The following is a 22,214-nucleotide window of genomic DNA, read 5'->3' on the forward strand; positions in this document are numbered from 1 at the left end:
ACCGCCCTCACGGACAGGTCCCGGACGGCGCCGGCTCCGGGCAGCTCCCCCGGTCGCGCAGGCGCGGACAGGGCCGCACCATCGGCCCCGCTCTTGGGGGAGCGCGACTCGGATCGCCGCCGTCGCCGCCGGTTCCGAGAAAGCCGCCCGACCTCCGGCTGAGAGGAGGCGGCCGGCGCTGGGGTACGGCCGGGGCTCCACGCTCTCCCGCCTACCGAGCGCCCCGCCGCAGTACGCCCCCCCTCGGCCGCCTGGAATGGTTCGGCCCGCGGCCCGGCCCGGCCTCTGAGGGGCCGCGGCCGCCATTTTGTGCGGCGGCGGGTAGAGCGCGGTGGAGGAGTTGTCGAGGGGTTCTTGGGACGTCGCTCCCTTTCCTGGCCGGTGAGCGGGGCGCGGGGACGGGTAGGGCTCGGCCCGGCCCGGCTGCCCGCGGTGCTTAGGCGGGTGGAGCCGCATTCGGAGGTCTCGGGCTCGGGCGGACCCGGCAGGCGGCGAGGCCGAGGGGGGCTGTGCTCCCGGCTCCGCGAGGGGAGCCTGTGGCGCTTCTGGGAATTTCCGCCGTGCTCGGGGACCGGTCGGTGTTGGTACCTCCATAGCTCCAGGACGGACCGAGGTGTACGGCAGGGCCGGAGGCTTTAAGGTTTATGAATGGCCCCTCTTGTGTAATAAATACAGAGATACCCGTGCCTCAGGGCGAAGAAGATGAAAGCTAAGTCAGGGGGTATAGGGTGATCGCTTACGCCTGCTCTATCCGTTTTGTACTTCAGTAACTTCCAGCGAAGATGTCGGAGTATATCCGGGTGACGGAGGACGAGAACGATGAGCCCATTGAAATCCCATCGGAGGACGACGGCACGGTTCTGTTGTCCACGGTGACGGCGCAGTTCCCCGGGGCGTGCGGGCTGCGTTACCGGAACCCGGTGTCGCAGTGCATGCGGGGAGTCCGGCTGGTCGAGGGCATCCTGCACGCCCCCGAGGCCGGCTGGGGAAACCTCGTCTACGTCGTGAATTACCCCAAAGGTTTGTCCTCGTGGCTTCGGTTCTCTGTACAAGGCTGTTTTCTTTAAGGTCCTAGTCGCTGCTGACCTAACATGGCAATACTGTTACTCTAACTCTCGGATTCACAAGAGATTACTGGTTTATTCAGGTGTCTGTTTCGCCCAGTTGGTTTGACCCCATTGAGATTTTAATTTTTTTAATATTACCCAAACGAGTACTTTAATGACAAAGTCTTGTGTTATCCTTGAAGGATAGCCTCATATAGGCCTTGAAAGACTATAGTGTACTGTAAACTCTCTATAGTCACAGACACTTCTCAAGGCATGGGTTGGTCAGAGGTACCATTTGGAAGTGCTCAGGAAAGGAGAAACCTGGCCACTCTGCTCCACCTCAAAAAAAAAGAGGGGAAGGAAGTGAATTGCTAGTGAAGTAATCTTGTTAAAAATTCATCTTTTCTCCACATTATAGGACCCTGAATGTTGCTAGATAATACTTAAATAAACTAATGCAGAATTAACTGGGTCAAATTGCAGTTTGGAGGAGGACTATGTTGTGGACTGGTTTTGGTTCAGGGCAGTCAGATATTTGTTCCAGTCAGCTCTCAACAGCTGGTGTGTGTCTCTTGCAATCTGTACTTTCTCATCATGGGTTCTAATTTAATACCATGAAGTTCATAGTCAGTGGGTAATTTCCAGAGCTCAGGATGTCTAATGTACTTTTTTATATTCAGATAATAAGAGAAAAATGGATGAAACCGATGCGTCATCAGCTGTGAAAGTGAAGCGAGCAGTACAGAAGACTTCAGATTTAATAGTCCTGGGTCTTCCCTGGAAAACCACTGAACAAGACTTAAAGGAATATTTCAGTACCTTTGGAGAAGTTCTGATGGTGCAGGTAAAATCCATTTGCAGCTCAAGTAAGGAAGGACATTGAGTAGATATCAGGCTTCTGAGAAAGCGAGTAGAAACAAAGGAGCTTTATAAACTTGGACAAGATCAGAAGCTGTGTCTCTTCCTAAGGGTGTCTTTTTTTCCAATGAGCCTGTTAATTTTGGGAGAAGATGTTAAGGAATTAGAGGTTGCTGTGATAAGAATGGTTATAAGACTGATGAACTCTCAAACAGATTTTTACCAAATTCATTCAGTAACAACACTCTTTATACTAGTGGTTACTTCTGGGTTTTGGGTTTTTTTTCCACCTAGGTTAAGAAGGATATTAAAACGGGCCATTCGAAAGGTTTTGGGTTTGTTCGGTTCACGGATTACGAAACCCAAGTGAAAGTAATGTCTCAGCGGCACATGATCGATGGAAGATGGTGTGACTGTAAACTTCCCAACTCTAAGGTACTTTGGGATTTACTGCTGGTTTTATTTGTAACAAACACTCCCAAGTGCACTTCTTTGTCAGCTGTGTTAGGGCAGAGCAGCTGCACAGATTTAACTGTCCATTCTGGGATGTGGCTTTACTGGGAATGAGCAGAAAAATGAGAGTAAGGAAGTAAAACGGGGGAGGTGGGTGAGCTGGAAGTAATTGAAACGTTCGGAAAATAGCTCATTATCTGAGGGAATGAAATACAGATAGAAATCTGTGTTTGATGTTCAGCAGTACCTGCCTAACTTGCCTATTGCATGAATAAATGTGGAATAAAGCAGATGGAGTAACTAATTTGGGGAAGAGCAGAACAAGTCTTTGAGTTCCAAACTGAACTTGTAGCTTCTATACTTGACTATGTATGCAATTATTACAAAAAAGTGTTCTTCTGCAGTGTCCTTGTCGCCATCCCTGTGTGTTGCTCCTGTGCTCGTTTTCTTGTGGCTGTTCTTCCCCACCTGTACCAAGGTGCAGCTATGTTCTTGGAATAGAATTCTTCTAAATTTATTTATTTTAAGTCTTAAATTTGCAATCTCAAAGATTTTTCCATCAGCACCCTTCAGAACAGGCTAGATTATAAGAGTGTCATTTACCTTGAGAACTGAGTTCTCAAGGACTGTAGTTGTGATAGGTTTTTCTTTCAATTCTCCCCAGCAAAGTCCGGATGAACCTTTGCGCAGCAGGAAGGTGTTTGTTGGACGCTGCACTGAGGACATGACGGCAGATGAACTCCGACAGTTCTTTGCCCAGTATGGGGAAGTGGTAGATGTCTTCATTCCTAAACCCTTCCGAGCTTTTGCTTTTGTTACATTTGCAGATGATCAGGTAAGTCTTAAAATATTTTAACTTCATAGACTACATTTTTAGGATGATAAATAGTAGCATCATTTCTGGAACTATACATGAAATGCTTACTTGTCCGCTGTCTTGAGAATTAGAGTAATATCAGGTTGATCTGATTTATTGAATGGACTGAGATTACGCTTTTAGATGCAACTGTGCAGACAGGCGTTTGTAACCAGCAGTTAGTGTAGTGATGATTGCGAAACTAAATCACTTCAAATCGAATTCAGTACATGCATATGTTTTCTTTGCAGGATAAATATCTACCCAGAATCGTAGGGGATGTTTTGTGTTTTGCCTTGTGCTAATAACATTTTTGAAAAAAGGGCATCTAACATACATTTAATCAATCCCTTATTTCTTATAGGTTGCCCAGTCTCTTTGTGGAGAGGACTTGATCATTAAAGGAATCAGCGTACATATATCCAATGCTGAACCTAAGCACAATAGCAGTAGACAACTAGAGAGAGGTGGAAGATTTGGTGGTAACCCGGGAGGCTTTGGGAATCAGGGTGGGTTTGGTAACAGCAGAGGAGGTGGGGGAGGACTGGGCAACAACCAGGGCAGCAACATGGGCGGGGGCATGAACTTTGGGGCCTTTAGCATCAACCCTGCCATGATGGCAGCGGCTCAGGCGGCCCTGCAGAGCAGCTGGGGGATGATGGGCATGCTGGCCAGCCAGCAGAACCAGTCTGGGCCCTCAGGAAACAACCAGCCTCAAGGCAACATGCAGCGGGAACAGAACCAGGGTTTTAGTTCAGGCAACAACTCGTACGGAGGGTCCAACTCGGGGGCAGCGATAGGCTGGGGCTCGGCCTCAAACACAGGCTCCAGCAGTGGGTTTAATGGAGGCTTTGGTTCAAGCATGGATTCTAAGTCATCAGGCTGGGGAATGTAGACGCAGTGGGCTCTGATAGTGACTCTATGGTGGGAAATCAAATTTTTCTAACTCATGGTAAGTATACTGTAAATTACGTATATACTAAAGTTTTCCAAATGAATTTGTTCAGTGTGCAGTATATTCAGCAGTATTTTTGACATTTTTCTTTTCTAAAAAAAAAAAAAAAAGAAAAAGAAAAGGTAAAAGGAATTTTCTAAGTTTTGTTACATATCTAGTTGGAATTCTGAATGCTTGGAAGTGGACTGCTGTTTGCCTGATAGGTGAACTAACACTACAGTCAATAGGAAAGGCTTCTCCTGTAATACTTTATCCCTTGTTTCCTGGCTACCTGAATTCTTTGCATGTTCAAAATGGAACCATTGGTCAGAAACAGCATTCTCTCCCTCTTGTTTTTAATTTGATCCCACCATAAGACTCTCCAAGCGCCCCGTTGGACAACACAGTGTCGTTTTTGTTTGTGTTTGTTTTTTTCTTAACACTGTCTCCCCTCCATACTAAAGTACGATATGAAGGCTTCATTTAATCTCTGCAGTTCATCTCATTTCAAATGTGTATAGAAGAAGCACTTCATTGAAAGCAGTGCTGTAAATATTCTGCCTTAGGAATACTTCTGTCTACATGCTTTCTCATCCAAGAATACTTCATCACACCGCGCATGCTGCGTCTTAGACGGTGGGTGTTCCATTTTTATCCGCTACTCTTTATTTCATGGAGTCGTATCAACGCTGTGAACGCAAGGCTGTGAGATGGAACCAGAAGGCTGTTTGAACTTTTGAAACCATGTGTGGGATTGGTGGTGGTGCCGAGGCATGAGAGGGCTGGTATGTGCGAGATAAAGGAGCGAGCGCATGCAGAGACCTGGTGGTGCATTAATGGGATTTTATTTGACTTGGCGAGATGTCTCTCAATCCTGTGGCTTTGGTGAGAGAGTGTGCGGAGAGCAATGATAGCAGATAACGTACGAGTGTTTATTGCATTCAAAGGACATCCACATGTGGAAGACTTTAAGTGGGCTCTCTACTTAGTTAATCAATTAGTTGAATGTGTTACGTGAAATGGAATATTTGTATTTCTTTTCCCTTATGTCAACTGCTGTGAATGCTGTATGGTGTGTGGTTTTTTTTTCTGTTAATGATCTGTAAGTGTGGTAATGTGACTTGAAGACGCTGGGGGTTTGTGATGAGAACATTGAGCTTGTGGTGTGCTTTGTAATAGCTCTTTTAGCAGAGATCACTAGAGCTCAGTGTGCCTCTCCAGGGTGGAAGTTCCACTGTCTGTAAGATACCCATAAGAATGCTGTTTGCTGCAGTTTCGTGTTTGGATGCTTTTTATAAGATTTGTCACTGTAGGAAATTCTTAAATAAAACTGATTTAAGTAATATGTGTCTTTGTTTTGCAGCCCTGAATGCAAAGAATTCATAGCAGTTAATTAATTTTACCCTTTTGCGATGAACTTCTGTAAAGCTTTTTGCAGCCACTCGGTTTGTTTCAGATAAGCAGGTTCTAAAGGAGCCACCGCTCAGCACGTATCGATACCCGACACCCATCTCTAAGCCACTGTACCCTTGCACTGTGCAGTGACATAGATCTAAAATCCAGGTCCCACATCTTGGGGTGCCCGCACCTAGACTGGTAAGCAGTTCCCTCCAGATTTCATCTGTGCCAAGGAACATTACTTGTTCTTTTAGCAGTTGAAGTTCCTTATCAGAAGTGGGTTGGGGGAAACAGAACTGCTGTCGTGATGGATTTTTGTCCACAGCATCTCCTTTGGGGATGAATGTTTTTAACTCGTTTTTAGATCAGCCCACTCATGGGAAACAGGGTTCTGCCACACTTCCAGCCCAGAAGAATGCTGTTAACTCCTGTTAAAACTAATCACAGGAAAGACTTTCCAGATGAATAAAGCATTATTAAATATACAGAGACTGATAAAAGTTTGAACTAAGTTATGACAGCTGGAGATGTAGGAGGCAGCTTCTTAACAAAGTACACAGTGTTAGAGCAGAAGTTAGTGGATGGTTATTTCCACTTGTGGTACGAGCTTGAGGAATTGTGTTGTATTCTTGGGGTTGCAACCCAATGAAGCTTCGATCTGTGTTTTTCTATACACCATAATACTGCTGTACCTGTGAGTAGTCTGAATATGGATATTTACACAGTTTTTAACCTTTGTAATTTTCAAGTGAAACTTCCTTACTCTGTATCTCACTGAGGCTTGTGAATAGCAAAGCATCTGAACAGCAGACAACTGCATGACTGAGTTTTCCACCTGCAGAATTTAAAAATCAGTTGTGCCTTAATGTGTTTGGTTTAAAGAGGATTTCTAAACACAGGCTGAGAAAGAAATCCCACACATTTGTTCATATTCCACTGCAAAAGTTGCTTACATTTTTTTTTTTTCTGCACCTTAATCAGAATAATCTCCAGACTGTCCCATCTGTGAATTTTGCATTTTAGCACTTGCACTATTACCAGCTACTTCTGCTGAGTAACACTTTAAAATGGTATTCTTGGACCTCCAAAGACTAACTGTGACCCCCCGCAAGGAATCTCATGGTAAGTTTTTATAATTAGCATGGTTTTAATTCTGTCTGAATTGTTCAGGTTTAGGTTTAAGAGGCTGGTTGGCAGCACTGAGTAGTCTTTGCTAGTAATTTTAGCCTTCCTTCACCTTCAAACAAAATCTTCTGAAAATTTTAGAATTTCAAGTTTCAGTAGCATTTTTAAACTGCTTTGCATACTTTAATGTTTATAAGTGAGTGAATAAACTGTCACTGAAAATACATTGAAGTGTTTCGAGTCTTCATTTTTTTTAAAGAGATACTTCATTTTCAGTTACATTACTCTAGAAAGTGAAATGCTAATGAAAGAGTCTGAGATACAAGAAAGAGGAAGTTTATGTGTACTGTAAGGGGGTCACTATAATAGAAAAAACATGTTTTTTCTAACACTGCTAATCAGTTCCAAGTATCTGTTGTCCACTGTCCTTGGACCGAAACTCTGAATGTGAAAGCTTGTTCTTCAGAAAACTGCTCAGGAAAATACAATTTTTACAGCTGAGAGCAGGAACCTCTCAGGCATGGACAGTGCAGCAGTAACCTGTAGGGGCACAGGGACAACAGGGCTGGTAAATGGCCCCACATACACCAAGGACTTGTGACAGCTGCTGGGACATTTCTTCCCTACTCTATCATCTGCAGTCAATCTCCCTGGTAAACAGGTACATGTAAGATTAATACTATTGAGTTCTCCTGCTTCACCATATACACTTGGTATTATATATGGTATATATATATGTATATAATACCATTAACAAAGGGGACAAGATCATTTTTATGACCTTCATGAATTAAATTTCCTCCTTGGCCACCTTCACAGTGTTTTCTCAAAATTCCCAATTTACTCTTCAAAGCTGTGGGTGTTTTTTGATCAGCTGTATGGTAAGCAGCTGTTAGAACCCCATTGTCATACACAGTTGAGCCACCTTCTAACTCTCCTTGCCCTGTAGTTAACACCACTTTCCAGGGAAGCTCTCCAGGCTCATCTTCCTCCATGCACTCACTCCACAAAGTGCAAAACAACACTGGCAGCAAAAGCTGTTGAACAATTTGAGATCTAAGTACTGAATTACTGTGCTTCTATGGATTAAATTAAGTTAATGATTCTAAATGTAATTCCTGGATTCTTTTGGAATGGTAAAATTGCTTGCAAATGAGTATTTGATTTAGAATACAATTTTCATTAGTATTGCATCCCTTGGAAAAGTTCTGTAATCAAGAGAGACAGCACTGATGAGGAATTTGGGCAGAGAGGAAGAAGTGCATTTGTTCTGAATGTAAATTAAAGTAATTGGAATATATGGATATTCTAATCTAAAAGATAAGAGGGACAGTTATGCTATTACATTATACAATGTTTCTCCCAAAACTCAGTCTTGGATCTTGACCAATTTTATGGAGTAATTAATTTAGCAGTTCAGGCATTAAAAAAACAAAATCCACAACCCTCAGCAGTGGGAGATTCTTTTCACCTCACAAATACTGCTATAGCATGGTTCAATCTTCCTCTCAGAAACAATGCCGATCGGTTTAAAAGCAAAAGTTCAGTTAATTATGAAACTGTATTCTCCAAGGAAAGCTGAAATACAGGAATATATTTACTGTCTTTTTACTCTCCTCACGGAGAACTGAATTGAGTTCTCGGCATTACTCTGCAATAGGGAGCCTCAGGCATGACCAAGGCATTTTCAATAGTAAATGATTTAGCAAATCTAAGGTCAATAATAGAAACTACAGTCACACTGTGGTGTTATCATAACATTATCAGTTTTGTTAGCATTCTATCCTGCTAAACAGCACCTGTAGCACTTGCCATTCTGAAAATCAGCATAATATAAAGGTAGAAATAGATTGCTAAAATAAATGAACGTTCTGCATTTCACATTCTGTGAAACACTTCTGCCTCATGAGCTTAAAGGTACTCCAGGAAAATCTAAGAAAGCCACAGGGCAGTACCTCCTCCATTACATAAACAGTGGAGTAGCCAAGCTGGGTCACTGTCCCCTTGCCTGCACAAACATGTCACTGTAGGCTTGGTACGAGGCACAGGCTGGAATTTTTCCAGTATCCATCATCACATATGAATCTTCACCTGCATCCCAGAGAACACGAATGAGAACCATCAGTAGAACTGCTGGACATTGTTTAATACAGCAGAGTAGTGACACTCTACAGGCATCATCCAAGACCATATTTTAGGTGTCCTTTGGGTCACTGCAGGCATGTAAGAAGGTGACTGTCACTTTCCCACCTTGTGCTATTCCTGAGAGCTAACCTATTAAATCCATTGATTGACGGGGGCATGGTAAGAAAGAATTATAAGAAAGCTATCAGCTGTAAGTGGATTAAGACTATTTAGCTACCTTTCACATTCTCACATGGCCTTAAATATTGCATATTTAAGTACAATAAAAATTCATTTGTGTCCAGATGTGCTGGTTGGCTGGGGCATTCCCTCTGCACAGCCCCAGAGCCAAGAACCACATTTCATTCCAGCTTCAGACCTTACCATTATGATTTGCCTTTCTGGGTCAGAACAGGGCTTCATTCACACTGACACTGAATTTCAGCATTGCATTTCCATGCACACCCAGGTCTCCCAGTGTTTGTGTGGAATACATTAACTCTCGCATCAGTTCAGTTATTCTGGGTTTCTACATACACAGTGAATATGTGCATCAATTCAAACAGGCTATAAAGTAACTGCCTGAGGTAAGCCTGAGCCTCCCCAAACCACAACCGCCTAGCTGTGATTTTAAAATTTCATGGGCATACACAGCCTGGAGTATCTTCCAAAACTGCCTGCTGAGAAGCTCAGTTCAGTTACTAAGAACTAAGTCTGAAACACAGTATTCAGCAGGAATGTCCATGTATTACTCTTTTAACTTCCCTGGAGAGATCTGTAATGAAAGAACATTAAAAATTCTCACTACACTGATCTTAGGAAATCTTTTGTAAAATCATTCTTTTCTTCCAACATACTTAGAAGCAAATCTCTAAGTAGCAGCATCCAGGGCATCAGCAAGAGCAGACGTACAGAAAGGCATGCACAGACAGGAACAATTTTTCGGGGAGCATATCAAAGCACATTTACTGCCGAATTCAGTGCCCCGAACACACCTAATTCCAGTAAGTGAGCAACGGAAATTGGTAACGAGAAAGGGCACCTATGTGTTTAATGCCCTAGAAATGAAGTCGAACAGGGCTGACAGGATTCACTTACGTCGACTAGCGTTACCCTGTCACGAAGGAGCACCACCCTAATGTGCCGCGCTTGCACCGGTGCACTCTGACCACGGCGTGGTGCTTCAGCACCGCAACAGGCAAACCTGCTCGGCTCACAGCGTCCTGCAGGGCGAATTTGTTACTTACTGCTAAAGGCTGTTGTGGGAAATCACGCCTTTTCTCTACACAATTTCACTCGCGCGGACAAAATCTACAGTTGCTGAGAATTAAAACAAAACCAGTGACTGACGCCTGATAGTGTTCTCACACCAAAGAGAAGCAGTGACCTGCACACAGCCTGGCTGCACTCGCAGGACCAGCCCAAGACATCTGTTGCCTCGACATATAACTTGTAACTCTTGACAAGTTAGGAAAATTGTTCTATAAAATAAAATCGTATGCCTGGTTCCAAGCTGGACTGTAAGATCAGCAGGAATTCTGGAGTTCTCTTAAAGTTGTACTTTAGAAGTAAATTTCCTAGTAGCCACTTAGGAGTAGTACATGTCGTAGGTACACTACTAAAAATATACCCATGAAGCCACTGTTTCACAGTATCATTGTTTGGTTGATATTCAGACCATTCCAGCATGAAGCTGTGGGAATAGGGCAGAGGTTGTGATGCAATCTGTCAAGTCATCACACATGACTGATTGGTTTCAGTCAATTTTTAAAGCAGAGGGTGTTGGGAGAAAATACAAAACAAACCTAAAATGTAACAGAGAAGTGGACCAGGAAACATACAGAGTGACACAACTCTACATTAACATGGTGAAACATGGGCTGAAGAAGATGCAGTAAAAGAGCTGGGCCCGTCTCATGAAGTCTGTGATGAACTGCAATAAACCTCACCTTACCTTAAGGACAACACAGGGGCACGACACTCCTGTGTGTGTCTTCACATAAAAGGTCTCCATGAATTCCAGCATGATCAGGAAGCTCTTCTACCTGGATACTGTAGCTGCAGGAGCTGAGATAAGGTGTAGGATAGTCAGGGCCAGTGATTTCTCCTATGCTCTCCGTAAAAACCTGACTCTGACAGTGGCCTGGGTAAAAACCTTCAACCAAACAGCAGGAAATTATGACCATTGGTGCATTAACTGAGTTTGGATGCACTGGGTAAAGGTAGTTTTCTACGCTTGTCTATGCCTTCATGAAAGTTCTGGAGCCACATATATACCTGTCTCTCTTCCTCTCTCACAGGAGGCCTAGGGCACCAGCACTACCCAGCACTCCTGCTTCAGGTGAGGGACAGGGAAGGACCCTGGGAAAGTACCACTGATGCAGCTGCAGGGCTGGACAGCAGAAATAAGTGTGATAACTGGAAGCTCTTCAGAAACATTCCAAGGTATTAGATTTGCATCTTGTCTGCTGCCCCAGAGTGTGTGGAGTGGTAAGATAGATATCAGCTCCTCAATTCCAGAAGCCTCTGAATGCAGCTCTTTTTAATGCCTGTTTTGCCAGACATTTAGAATGTAATTCTATTCTTCCAGCAAAACCAGCTGTGCCTCTTGCTGACACAATTGGAGCCACAAATGCTCCCCTCTGAAAAGAAGCAAGAAGGAACAGCCACAACTGCCCGGAGGACCTCTGCTTGTTGACAGCATCTGATCACTGTGAAGTGGTGCTTTGATCAGCTGGGAACAAAGGCTTTATGATGTGCTGCAAAAGCTGTATGAGCAACCCTGTAATTGATGAGGCATGCTGGACTGCCTGATAACACCACAGATTTTTTCACTATTCTGACACTGAATTAATTGCAAGAGGGAAATTGGTTGACTTCAAATTGAATCAAACACACCATACTAACCTCCATGAGCAAAAATGCCATTATCCAGGCATTAATTACAGATTGTCACCTAGAAACAGACCACACAGTTTAAGGTTGCCGTTTTAATGGAAGGGAAACAAGTTGTGAATTAGTTAAGGGATGTTACTGTCCCTTAACTAACCATTGACTTTGTAAGCCAAGATTCTAAGCTTTCTTTTATTTCAGAGGGAGAAGCTTGTTTCCACCCTATGTCTATGTCAGCCCTGCTTGCTACTACAGGAAATATTTGAGTTGCAAGCATTTACTGGGAAAGGAAAGAAGGAACAGGTAAAAAGGATAATATTTTGTTCTATGTTTGTGTGACTCAGCTCAACTGAAAGATCCCGGTATAAGTCATAACACCTTTGGGCACCAAGTGTTTCTTTAAGTACAAGCTGTAATTTCAGAACAATGTTTCTATGACCATCTTCCCAGAAAGTAATGAGCAGCTGCTTTTATTTGACATGAACCTATTCATCACCCCAGTGACTGCACCTCTGTGTGTCCCCCTGAATTCATTCTCATAGGTTTTCAAACACAGCTTACATACATTCATATTACTTTAGCAAACACCTAGAACTCTGAGGCTTTGCTCACCAGAACACACTTCAGCCATGAATCCAGATTCTCAACGGAGAAATGGTCAAAACTGGGATTAAAAGAAATTTAGATCTTTCCAAAGAGTGAATGGGCTCTGAACAGAAAGTTTCAGTCTAGAAGTCTGGGTGCAGACAAGAGCATATCTAAAAGGAGCATTAGGGAACAAAGGTATGGTGTGGTTCTGGTCTTCTTGCTGTTTAGGAACTAAGTAAGGTTAAGCAACAAGAGCTTAAAATTCAAGACTCTTCAGGTAGCTGTGATGCTCAGGGGCCTTTCACAATAGCTTCTCTCTTACCAGTTCCTGCCTGAGCTACCTTCTTTTTTCTCAAGTGACACATGAGAACATGAGAAAATGAATGCCCCAGAGGCTGCATTCAGCTTTCAACCGGCAACAGCCTCTTTATTATCTGCAAGTCTGAAAGGCAAGGAACCACATGGACAAGTCATGGAGCAAGAGAAGCCTGCAGGCCCCGGGCAGACTGTAACAGGCAGGTCAGGAAGGAAGGAAACCAGCTCTTCCCAGCACATCTGTCTCCATCTCTGCCTAAGTGAGGAGACGCTTAATTGTCTCCTGCTGGAAAATAAAGGAGAAAAAGAGCCTGTCAATACCAGCCAGCTCAAACAGGAGCCCAAAAGACACAAGGGAAGCTTTTGCCCTCAACTCCTGAAGGAGGTCTGCAGAGACCTTTGCCTTGCAGCCCAGTGGCTGAAGCAGCTGCAGTGCTGGTTTTAAGGGCTTTGAAATGGGAACAGGTTCCAGCACATCAGGTGCATCATAGCAATTCCCAATGTCTTCACCGTCAAGGTAGCTCATCCCCTCACAATTGCTGAGCAGCTCCCGCTGCTGGAGCTCTTTCCAAGGAGGGGGCATAAATGTGCACACATGAATGGTCATTGCAGAGCTGCTCGTCTGCTAGTTCAGTTTTCCATTTTGCACCTTCACATTAAGACTTTACAGCATCAGTAAATCCATATACTCGTGCTAAAAGGCATCACCCTAGGAACGACAGATCAAATGAACATGTCTGTTCCAATACTCTGGAGGCATGAGGAATTCAAATCTTGAATCAGACCCAGGCAGCCATGGATGGAGAGAGTTTGTAATAGTCTGTTGTTGGGAAGGCAAATGCCAAGGCAGCCTTAAGCACTGGAAGTTAGATCCAATTTTGCATTTCAGCATGGGGGAGCTCAAAGAAACTGGCTTGTCGCCCTGAAAACTCAGCTTCTGAGCTTGTTAGCATAGTTTTCTAAAGACTTTCCCAGGACAGTAATTGTAAACATAGATATGTGTACATTCTTTCTGTTACACATCTTTTGATGGGCATCTCTCATGGCCAGTGCAGTGAGAAATTGTTATCCTGACCATCCAATCCCTGGCCATGGTCAAAAGCCTATAAATCCTGGGAGGAAAAATAAACTTTCTCCTTCTTTCACCACACCTCGACCTGTGTCCGTGTGATCTATTTATCTTCAGCGGTAACACTGGCTTTCACCTATGACAGCATTTATGAGCAGTATTTGTGTTGATTTTTTTCCAGACAGGATTTAGCTCCAGCTGGCAAAGCTGCACCCATAAGGGGTGAACCTCTTACCCCATGTAGGCACGTTTCACTGGAAAGGGAATCCTGAGATGCTCATTACCATGTTGATCCAGACACCTCACCGCCGGACACCACAGAAGCTTTCCCTAGTTATGAACTGTGGAACAGAGCCAGACAGCAGCCAGTGAGATAGAGCTCACACTGTCAGCCCTTCTGATCAAGAGATCCATGCCTGGCCATTTAATGTGTGGATTATGGTATCCAGTGTCAGTGATACATCAACCATGCTCCTTCTTGGCCTGTGTCCTTACAGGGTAGAAATCTAATAATTTCCTCATTAAACTTCACAACTCAATTGGTAGTTTTCCCAACCTATCTACTAACTTGGGTCCAGAATACTTGGGATCTCAGTACCCAGGGAGCAAGATAAATTCAGTTTTACAAGACTGGCTGCACTGGCATACATGAAGGCTTGTCTGTGGAAATGTCTGTGGTGGGAAGTGTGAGGCCTTACTTGATTTTCCATTCTGCTCACCTAAAGCTGAACAGAGGTGGAAAGAAGTAGCAAAATCCAAGCGGCAGTGCAGCATTTTGCTATGACACAGAAATGTCCCTAACAGCAGCCACTAGCTCACAGCCCCTCTGCAAAGCAGGACCTCTGCTCACAGCCCTGACTAAGCCTGTGACCCTCCTCCCAGCTGCACCAGGCACATAGGGAATACTAAAAATGAAAACAAAACCCCACAGCTTTGACCTTGATATTATTGTCAGGACCGGATTTAAGTGGATGTTGTAGATAGGGAAGTATCTCCTCATCTAGAAAGAGCTCACCTGTACATGTCCTCTTGTTTTCATGCAGTTTGTAGCCAACCCTGCAGCTGCAATAGTAGCCTCCCATGTAGTTGTGACAGTGATGACTACAGAGGGACTTAGTATCCAATGGCTGTTTGCACTCATCAATATCTAATGGGCAAAGCACAGAATCAGGAAAACAAGACATTTCAATGAAATGTTCTCTCAGTCTCAGCCACTCTATATTTTGTGAGGCTGGTCTTTGGCTGCTGTGCCACTCTGCATCTGCTTCTGTACAATGAGACCACCTTCTCCTGCCCCACACCAGCAGCCTCAGGCTATGAGAGCACAGGGAAGCACCAGCCTCACCATAGCTGTGGCTCTTCCATCTACAAGAGGGGCCGTTCTCTCACCTTCAGCAGCATAAAAGGCCTCAAAGCCTGTGAATGGTTTCTCATTGGAGTAATCAGACCGAAACACTACCACGAGGTGGTTGTCAACAGAGATGTACGTCCTGTTACCCGGAGCCTCCTCAGTGTCTGTACTGTCCTGTCCGCACAGCATAGCCAAGGTTTTCCCACCAGAGCTCAGCTGCAAAACAGGCAGACAAATCCACCAGATGAGCACAGAGCATTGATCTTCCCACCCTGCTGCCATGGCTGGAAATGAATGTGTTTAACAATGTGAGAAAGGAAGCTTGGATGCTCTCAAAAGGTGCTTCTGGAGGTCAGTCCACATCCAAGGCCAGATAAGAGTGGATTTCCTCTGTTCTCTGTGACTTAAGACCATAATTTTGTCTCCCTTTCTCCCATCAGAGGTCCTCACAAAGCTCTGATGCCAGCCATGCTTTGTTTATAATATTCCTGTTAACTTGGCAGTCTCAGTGACAATCAGGTCTCAGTAAAGCCAGAGACAACTGGTGCAAAAAGGTTTCATATACTGACAAATTCAAATGTATAGAAAAAACTGTCCTTAAGCAAGTGTCTCACTTGCTCTATGATGTATGTATTAGAGTTCCAGCTCTTCATTTATCTTTAACATAAAAGTTCTGATACATGGGGTTTTATGTTGGGCATGGTGAAGAGGGAGCTGCGTATTACACACCTACCAGAAATGGATATTCTGTCATACACAAAGGAAAGCACATGAAGAACAGAAGACATTTGGGGGATGGGAGAAACTTGCCATATAAAACCATGGAAATGAGATTTTTCTCAGTAGGAACAAGGCTGCCTGGTTCAGTTCAATCAGATGCAAAGTGAATTTGCGTACTCCCTGTGTACGCAGCTCCTACCTTATTGTACATCAGGCCCACGAAACAACAACAAAAGGAGTGCAGAGGTAGCACGGCCTCAAATCAGTGACAGACCCCGTGGACCAGAGCACACACATCTTTCATGGACACTGCTACTCCCTCAAACACTTCCCTAAGGCAGTATCTTTGTTCCTCTTCCTGAGGCTGTTTCTCACATAAGCCAGCAACACAGCAACTGATGCTGTGAGTGCCTGCTCACATGAACTGACAGTATCTTGTTTAGATGACCACTTACATTTTTTGGTCTCCCATTATAACCTGTGTCAAGTACTACTTGTTAATTTTAAACACTGCAACATTAGCAAAATGCTCAAATATTGTTTTGGGCAAAATTTCAAACTTTTTGCTTCACAACAGAAAAGCATCAGAATTTTCTGAGCAAAAACATTTCATGTTTCAGATGTTCCAACGTGGCAACCACATCTGCTTCCTGGTCCTGTAGGCCTCAATAAACACATAATTTAGAAACCACCTGAGCCTGAACTTTAGAAACAGACTGAAATCAAGAGCTGACAAAGAGTTGATTCTGCATGTACCCAGGATCACATAAACTTTTAACAGGTGCATCTGCTACATGTTACCCCATCCTACACATACCTTCACATAATCATATTCACACAGGTAGGACAACTCCAGGTTGAAATGGGTGAAGTAAATGCGGACAGAATATCCTTTGGGGACAGTAATATTCCATATTTTCTCCTTATGATTTGGATAGACCTTTGGGAAGTTTGGGGATGTGATCCTCCCATACATTTTCTGTGGCACAGTGTTGCTCCTTACTCCACTATAGAGCACAGCCAGCAAAATAAACAGCCTGTGTCAAAGGGACAGAGATTATCAGAGAAGGAGTGAGCATTAACTTGGATCATACCCCAAAAGCCACATATCCTAGTTGCCCCTCTCGATACCAAATCAGGTCACTCAGTGCTAGCTGCAACCTGCATGCCCAACACCTTCCTCACTTAACAATGAAAACAATCAGGAGTTATCAGTTGGGTCATTGTAGTAATTAGTAAACAAGATGACATTCATGCTCATGCCTTCCAGACCCTGCACAAAGCCAAGTGGACAGAGGAGCTGGAGGTGACTGCACTCACCTCATTCTGATGCCTTCCTGTCTGAGCCTGTTCTGCTCTGAGCCTTGGAGAAGGAATCCTTTATCGTGTATTTGCATTTGGGGGTGGATGTATTTATTGTGTGTGCTCTGCTGTGTTTGTCTGGATGTTGAACCCTTATGTTTATCTCCCTTCCACCCCCTTCAGCCTGCTGAGTTCTGGGAACAGCAATCACTAAAAACCAGGCTCTGGTTCAGGTTTCAGTCAGTGACACGGAGAGGCAGGCAGAGATGGAGAGGATGGGTTAGGAATGCTGCAGGCTCTTGGAGGGAGCCATAATATCACTGCTCTGTGGGAAGGCAGGCAGTGGGAGGAGGTGGCTCCAGACAGTATCTGTCCTGGTGAGCAAGGGGAGCTGACAATGCTCTTTCCCTCTGAACAACTGATCCACATTTAATGTTAATGCAAACAGCATGTTACAGGAATTCCATTCCAGGATTCCATTATCAGAGCACAAAGATGTTGGAAACAATAATGGGGCACATTACAGGATTTTAGAATAGTGATGAGTCTGGTTGGATGGTTCTTTGCAATGGGACAGGAATACTTAGGGGACATAACACTACAGTACACACAAGCAGCAGTTTCAGAGATGCCAAAGTCTTCCAGTTCTCAGCTGCAGATTTTAATCCAGTGCATGCTTGTGGTGACAGAAACCTACTCCATGCCTTCTTCATACACATGGACTGCTTTTTAACCTGCCCATCCTGGAATACCCACAAGGTAAAAAGTCACACTTAAAAAATACTCAAATTTTCTTTTAAATATTTGTGGATGCACACAGGGGTTTCACACTGCCCAGGGAATTCAGCTGAGCAAACACTATGGGACACAAAGTTTTATTAATTCCTCTGCATGCAGACTGCTTCTTTCCAAATCAACATTTAGGTTTCCCACAAAACTTCTATTCCAGCACACGTGGAGATAGGCCTAATAAATAGAGGGTGAAAACCCAGATATATTAAAGCTGAGCCTGTGTCCATCTCTGGACATAGAATGGACAGAATTGGAAAACCAATCGGCAGCAGGGAACACACTGTTGGATTGCACATGCAGGAAATTTATCCTGAGATATCCTGTAATCAAAGGGACACCTTCACAACAGCCAAAAATCATTACCCCAGGCAGTGAAGCTGGTGCTGGCAGGAAAGCAGGAGTTATTATATGAACAAAACTAAGGACAACAAATCATTCAGAAGACTGCGAGCAGAAAACACCACTTAATAAAAGTGAAGGGAAAAGTACTAGCAGTAGTAATTGTGTAGCAGCAATACCTACGAGCACAGCTAATGGACAAGAACCAAGAGGACACTGACTTTTCCCATGGCCCACTAGCTGCTAAAATGATCCTATCAACAAAGATAGATGTGGACTCAATACTATCTGGAAATGAGGGAAGAGACAGAAAATTTTGAAAAAAAATCAGTCCATGCCTGACTGAGCTGCTGCCTGATTTCCATAGGCATAAATACTTCCAGAAGCATCCCACTTCGGGCTTCCTGCTCAGATCAGTAGCAGAGGAATGGAAAGTCAATTCTGATCTTAGGTCTGAAAATTTTCTCACAGCCCAGAATTTGCTGAGTGCCCTGAGGCTGATAGTTGCTGCTGAGCACTGAAACAGGACAGCTGAGTTAATAAACTGTTATGCTGGAGCCTGAGAAATTGAACACTTGGTGCACACATTGGCCTTCCTCTGGCATGGTCTCTGGAGAAGCACCTGAGGTAAACAAGGCCAAAAATATTGTTCCTGTTTCTTTGCCCAGAATTCTTTCACCTCCAAAATGCTGCTGGGGATTAGCTCATAAGCATTTTGGGAGCACTGATAGCTATTCAGGCCCCTTAGATGCTCTTCCTGCCCACAATTTCTCTTTGGCACAGTACTAAGCCAGCACAAAGGCTGAGTGGACTTCATCCACATCACTGCAGCTTCCAGTGCCCTGTTACTTGCTGAGTTACCAATCCACTTCAGGAAGTTTGGGTGTTACCAGAAATGACGGATATCTCCTGATAAGTTTGCCCAGTTGTCTTGTGCTCCCGTCTCCTTCCATGCTGAGAGCTGACTGAGGTAGCCTCATTCTCAACAGAAACACCAAGCTAAGGTTTAGTGAAAGGACTTACCTTGAAAAAAAACCCAACTACTGACAGTTCTGACGACTTCTGACAGTGACACTGAGATGACCTCATCTGAGCCCATACTTTCAGACCCTGCACAGTCTCTCAAAATATGCTTTTACTACTCTACATTGAGGATTCTCAAGGAAGGGTTTCAAATTGCTCCTTTGGAAACAGTGAGTGTAGACAGCCAAGTCAGACACATGATTAAATCAGCAAAAGCAGAGCTGCTCAGCCAGCACAGTGCCTCAGGCTGGTACCACTAAGATCCAGAGACCTGAACTCCACTTTCCCTGCCAACCTAGACAGTAGCAGAAACTAACTGAAAAAATGAGAAGGCTGGGAAGCAGGGCTGTCACCAACATGCTGTGAGATTCAGGCTAAGTCACAAGGTAGCTCTTCAGTTCAGATTTCCCTCTAATCCCAAGTTTTCAAACTGCAGAAATGTTACTTCAGGTAGGTTCTGCCTAAGATGTGTTTCTACTTAGAGTTTAAGCTGTGACAGACTCTGAGACCTTCTAAAAATAAAATCAATATAGCCCCACTACTGATTTAATCAAAAAAGTCCTAGACAGCTCAATTCTCAAATGGACCATGTAAAGCCACAGTGCTTCTGAAAATCAGCTTGTGCAAGGTACAAAACCACCTCTGGGCCTTTGAAAGGCAGCTTCTGTATTCTGACAGCAATGCCACAAAAAGCATTGTAAAAACTGATTGGTATTTCAGGCGTGATAAACAGGAGAGTGAAGGTCTGGACATGCCTCCAGTTCTGAAACACAGGTACAGTGCCAAAGCAAGAGGCTGGTTAATGAATGAAGGAAAATCATGCACAGCGAAGTCATCTAACAGAGCAGAGCTGTCCCTGCATCAACCAGGAGAGCAAATGAGCACAATAGCTGTTTGCTGTGATCCCTGAAGACATTGCTCCCGCCTGCCCCCTTCTTTTTAAATGCCAGCTGCCTCTGCAGAGCTCTAAGAGATTGCTTGGATGCTTGCTCTTGCCTGGTTAAATCCCATCCTTTTGCACTGAGGTGTTCAGAGGACGAGGGGAAGGAAATAAAGCAGAGGAAAAGATGTTCTGTTTCCTCATTACAAATCAAATAGTATGACTCTCATCAAAAGACAAGCACACAGATGGAGCAAGCAGAGCTTAGAGTGGGGCAAGGGGAAGAGCCTGGTTGCTATGAAACAGGAAAAAAATAGTCTTGCCAGGGGAAAAATAGCAGGCAGAGAAAACTACTGCAATGGGGGAAGATACTTTGTTCACTTAGGACACCCCTTCCTCCTTCCCATGCTGTCTACTGCTATCTCATTGCTGCACATTCTGTTTGCAAAGACAGACTCCAGTTGCTACAGAGAGCTGGGGGACATTTATCCAGCAGCAAAAAACACACTGGCCTTGGCCTCTCTACTCTGCATGTGCTGGCTTTCAAAGGACAGCCAATGAAATTCTACAGCATCATCCTCATCGGAAAGCACTTGGATTTGAGCTCAGATTGTCTAGGAAGATCTACAATAATTCTGAGGTAAAGATACTGGTTGACAGTTTTACTCCTCTGGCATTAGCAGAGCTTGCAAAAGCAAAGATGATCATCATGGGTGTGGGACTAGTCACAGGGTGGAAACGTGATCTCTCCAGGACCACCACAGAGCTCAGAGTGCAAAGCACACACAAATTATACCATGAATATGTACATACTGAAAATGATAATGTGTAATTACATGCATAAGTTCTGTTCAACTGCAGAGCTGCAGAATCTAACACGTAATTTTCACCTGTGCCAGCCCATCTCAACCAACTGCATGGATGGCTGTCTGTGTATTTATGCATGTGATTATACAAATTCCAGGCGCTGTCAGCTCACCTGAATTCACCTCCCAAATGTCTAACTCGCTGAGACTGGAGGAAGCAGTAAGTTCCTGAGGCTCTCTCTCTTCTCAGGAATAGGGAGAAGCTGACAAACATGATGAAGAATAGGCTTGAACAGCATCAGGATTAGCAAACTCATTAAACCAACTTCCAACAGGTTCCTTGTCCATATACACATACAAATGCATTTTCTACTGTCCCCTGTTCAAACCAAAAACATTCTTCCCCATTTCTCTTCCTCTGAAATTGTCCATAACCTCAATTTGTTGTAACAAAAAGGCTATTACCCCACTAATATAGACAAACAGCAAAGACAGTCCAAAACATTTCCAAAAACAGTGCTACTGCTAAGACATTAAAGAGCTAGTATGATACACTGAAATGAAAAAATCTTCTGTCCAGCTATATCCCTCACTGAATACACACAACTTCATTCCTGCCTTGGAGAAAATAAAATGAAGGCGTGTTAGAGTCAACAGTTGCATCAATCAGAACCTGTATACTAAAATGCTGGTAGCACTCAACTGAAAAAAAAAACCAATACTGCAAAGCAATCAGCTGTGCTAAATTTTGCTGACCACCTCAATGAAATAAAATGTTTTTTCCAACTATTTCTACTTGCTCCCCTTTCAAAGAAATCTGGGCTCGCTGACTGTTCTCTTTTTTGAGGATAAATTAGGGTAACCTTCTAGGCACCTAGTACCTTCTAGATGCATTCTAGATATCCCTTCTAGACTAGGTATCTTCTAGGCGTCTCCTAGATGTTACGAAGACTGGCCTTATTTATCTTATTTTTAAGGCAGGAATGTCAAATCTATTCCAAAAGAACTGGAAGTATCAAAATCAAATGATGTCTTTCAGTCTAGATGTAAGCTCATTTTTGCCAAAATTCCACCCTAAAGCTCTTGTTTCTTGCCCTAGAGAGAAAAAAGAACCTCTAGCCCAACAACAAGCCCATCAAAATGCAGGGCAAGACTTCTGTGCTGCATGGACATCTTACTTCTCAGTTTCTCTGGCTGATTTTGCTTCTCTCACAGAAAACTCTGAAGAGTCACACAAAACACCCTTTGATCCTGTGTCCTTTTGTTTTAGGTGATGTCAAACCCAAATGAATTTGAGTGGAGATTATTAATGTTTCACAGAGAAATTTAACTCTGTCTTT

At 43.8% G+C, this 22,214-nt stretch overlaps 2 protein-coding genes and 1 long non-coding RNA gene across 9 annotated transcripts in view; 2 read left to right on the plus strand and 1 right to left on the minus strand.

The window, feature by feature from the left end:
* TARDBP (TAR DNA binding protein) lies at positions 1-5,493 on the plus strand. Its single transcript, XM_086860875.1, has 6 exons — positions 1-381; positions 768-1,020; positions 1,730-1,893; positions 2,202-2,342; positions 3,025-3,195; positions 3,581-5,493. Exons 2-6 carry the CDS (start codon positions 783-785, stop codon positions 4,109-4,111), a joined length of 1,245 nt encoding a protein of 414 aa, XP_086717001.1. The 5' UTR covers positions 1-381; positions 768-782; the 3' UTR covers positions 4,112-5,493.
* MASP2 (MBL associated serine protease 2) overlaps positions 4,977-22,214 on the minus strand; it is a 23,516-nt gene continuing 6,278 nt past the window's right edge. Inside the window, exons 2-7 of one of the 7 annotated variants that reach the window (XR_015278828.1) lie at positions 16,550-16,769; positions 15,051-15,228; positions 14,677-14,808; positions 10,752-10,864; positions 9,896-10,020; positions 4,977-8,764 (exon numbers count right to left, since the gene is read on the minus strand). Coding sequence is in view for 5 of the 7 variants with exons in the window: in XM_023940590.2 (XP_023796358.1) it covers positions 12,865-12,878; positions 14,677-14,808; positions 15,051-15,228; positions 16,550-16,769; positions 17,053-17,129 (621 nt within the window). In the remaining 2 variants the exon portion in view is untranslated. Of the gene's footprint in view, positions 8,765-9,895; positions 10,021-10,751; positions 10,865-12,677; positions 12,879-13,896; positions 14,003-14,676; positions 14,809-15,050; positions 15,229-16,549; positions 16,770-17,052; positions 17,224-22,214 lie in introns of those variants that run through there. The other 6 variants (XM_023940591.2, XM_023940590.2, XR_015278827.1 and 3 more) reach the window with 6 other exon arrangements.
* LOC147649575 (uncharacterized) lies at positions 11,098-13,742 on the plus strand. The gene is made up of 2 exons (XR_015278831.1): positions 11,098-11,242; positions 11,388-13,742. It is a non-coding gene; the product is annotated as an uncharacterized LOC147649575 (long non-coding RNA).

Source organism: Cyanistes caeruleus, chromosome 22 (genome assembly GCF_971803275.1).
Source record: "Cyanistes caeruleus chromosome 22, bCyaCae1.hap1.1, whole genome shotgun sequence".
Taxonomy (NCBI): Eukaryota; Metazoa; Chordata; class Aves; order Passeriformes; family Paridae; genus Cyanistes; species Cyanistes caeruleus.

Excerpts from the sequence above, each read along its gene's own strand:
- TARDBP (XM_086860875.1), top strand. The coding sequence starts at position 783 with ATGTCGGAGTATATCCGGGTGACGGAGGACGAGAACGATGAGCCCATT. Across the intron at positions 1,894-2,201 it reads GAGAAGTTCTGATGGTGCAG|GTTAAGAAGGATATTAAAAC; the intron begins GTAAAATCCATT and ends TTTTCCACCTAG. Across the intron at positions 3,196-3,580 it reads TTACATTTGCAGATGATCAG|GTTGCCCAGTCTCTTTGTGG; the intron begins GTAAGTCTTAAA and ends TATTTCTTATAG.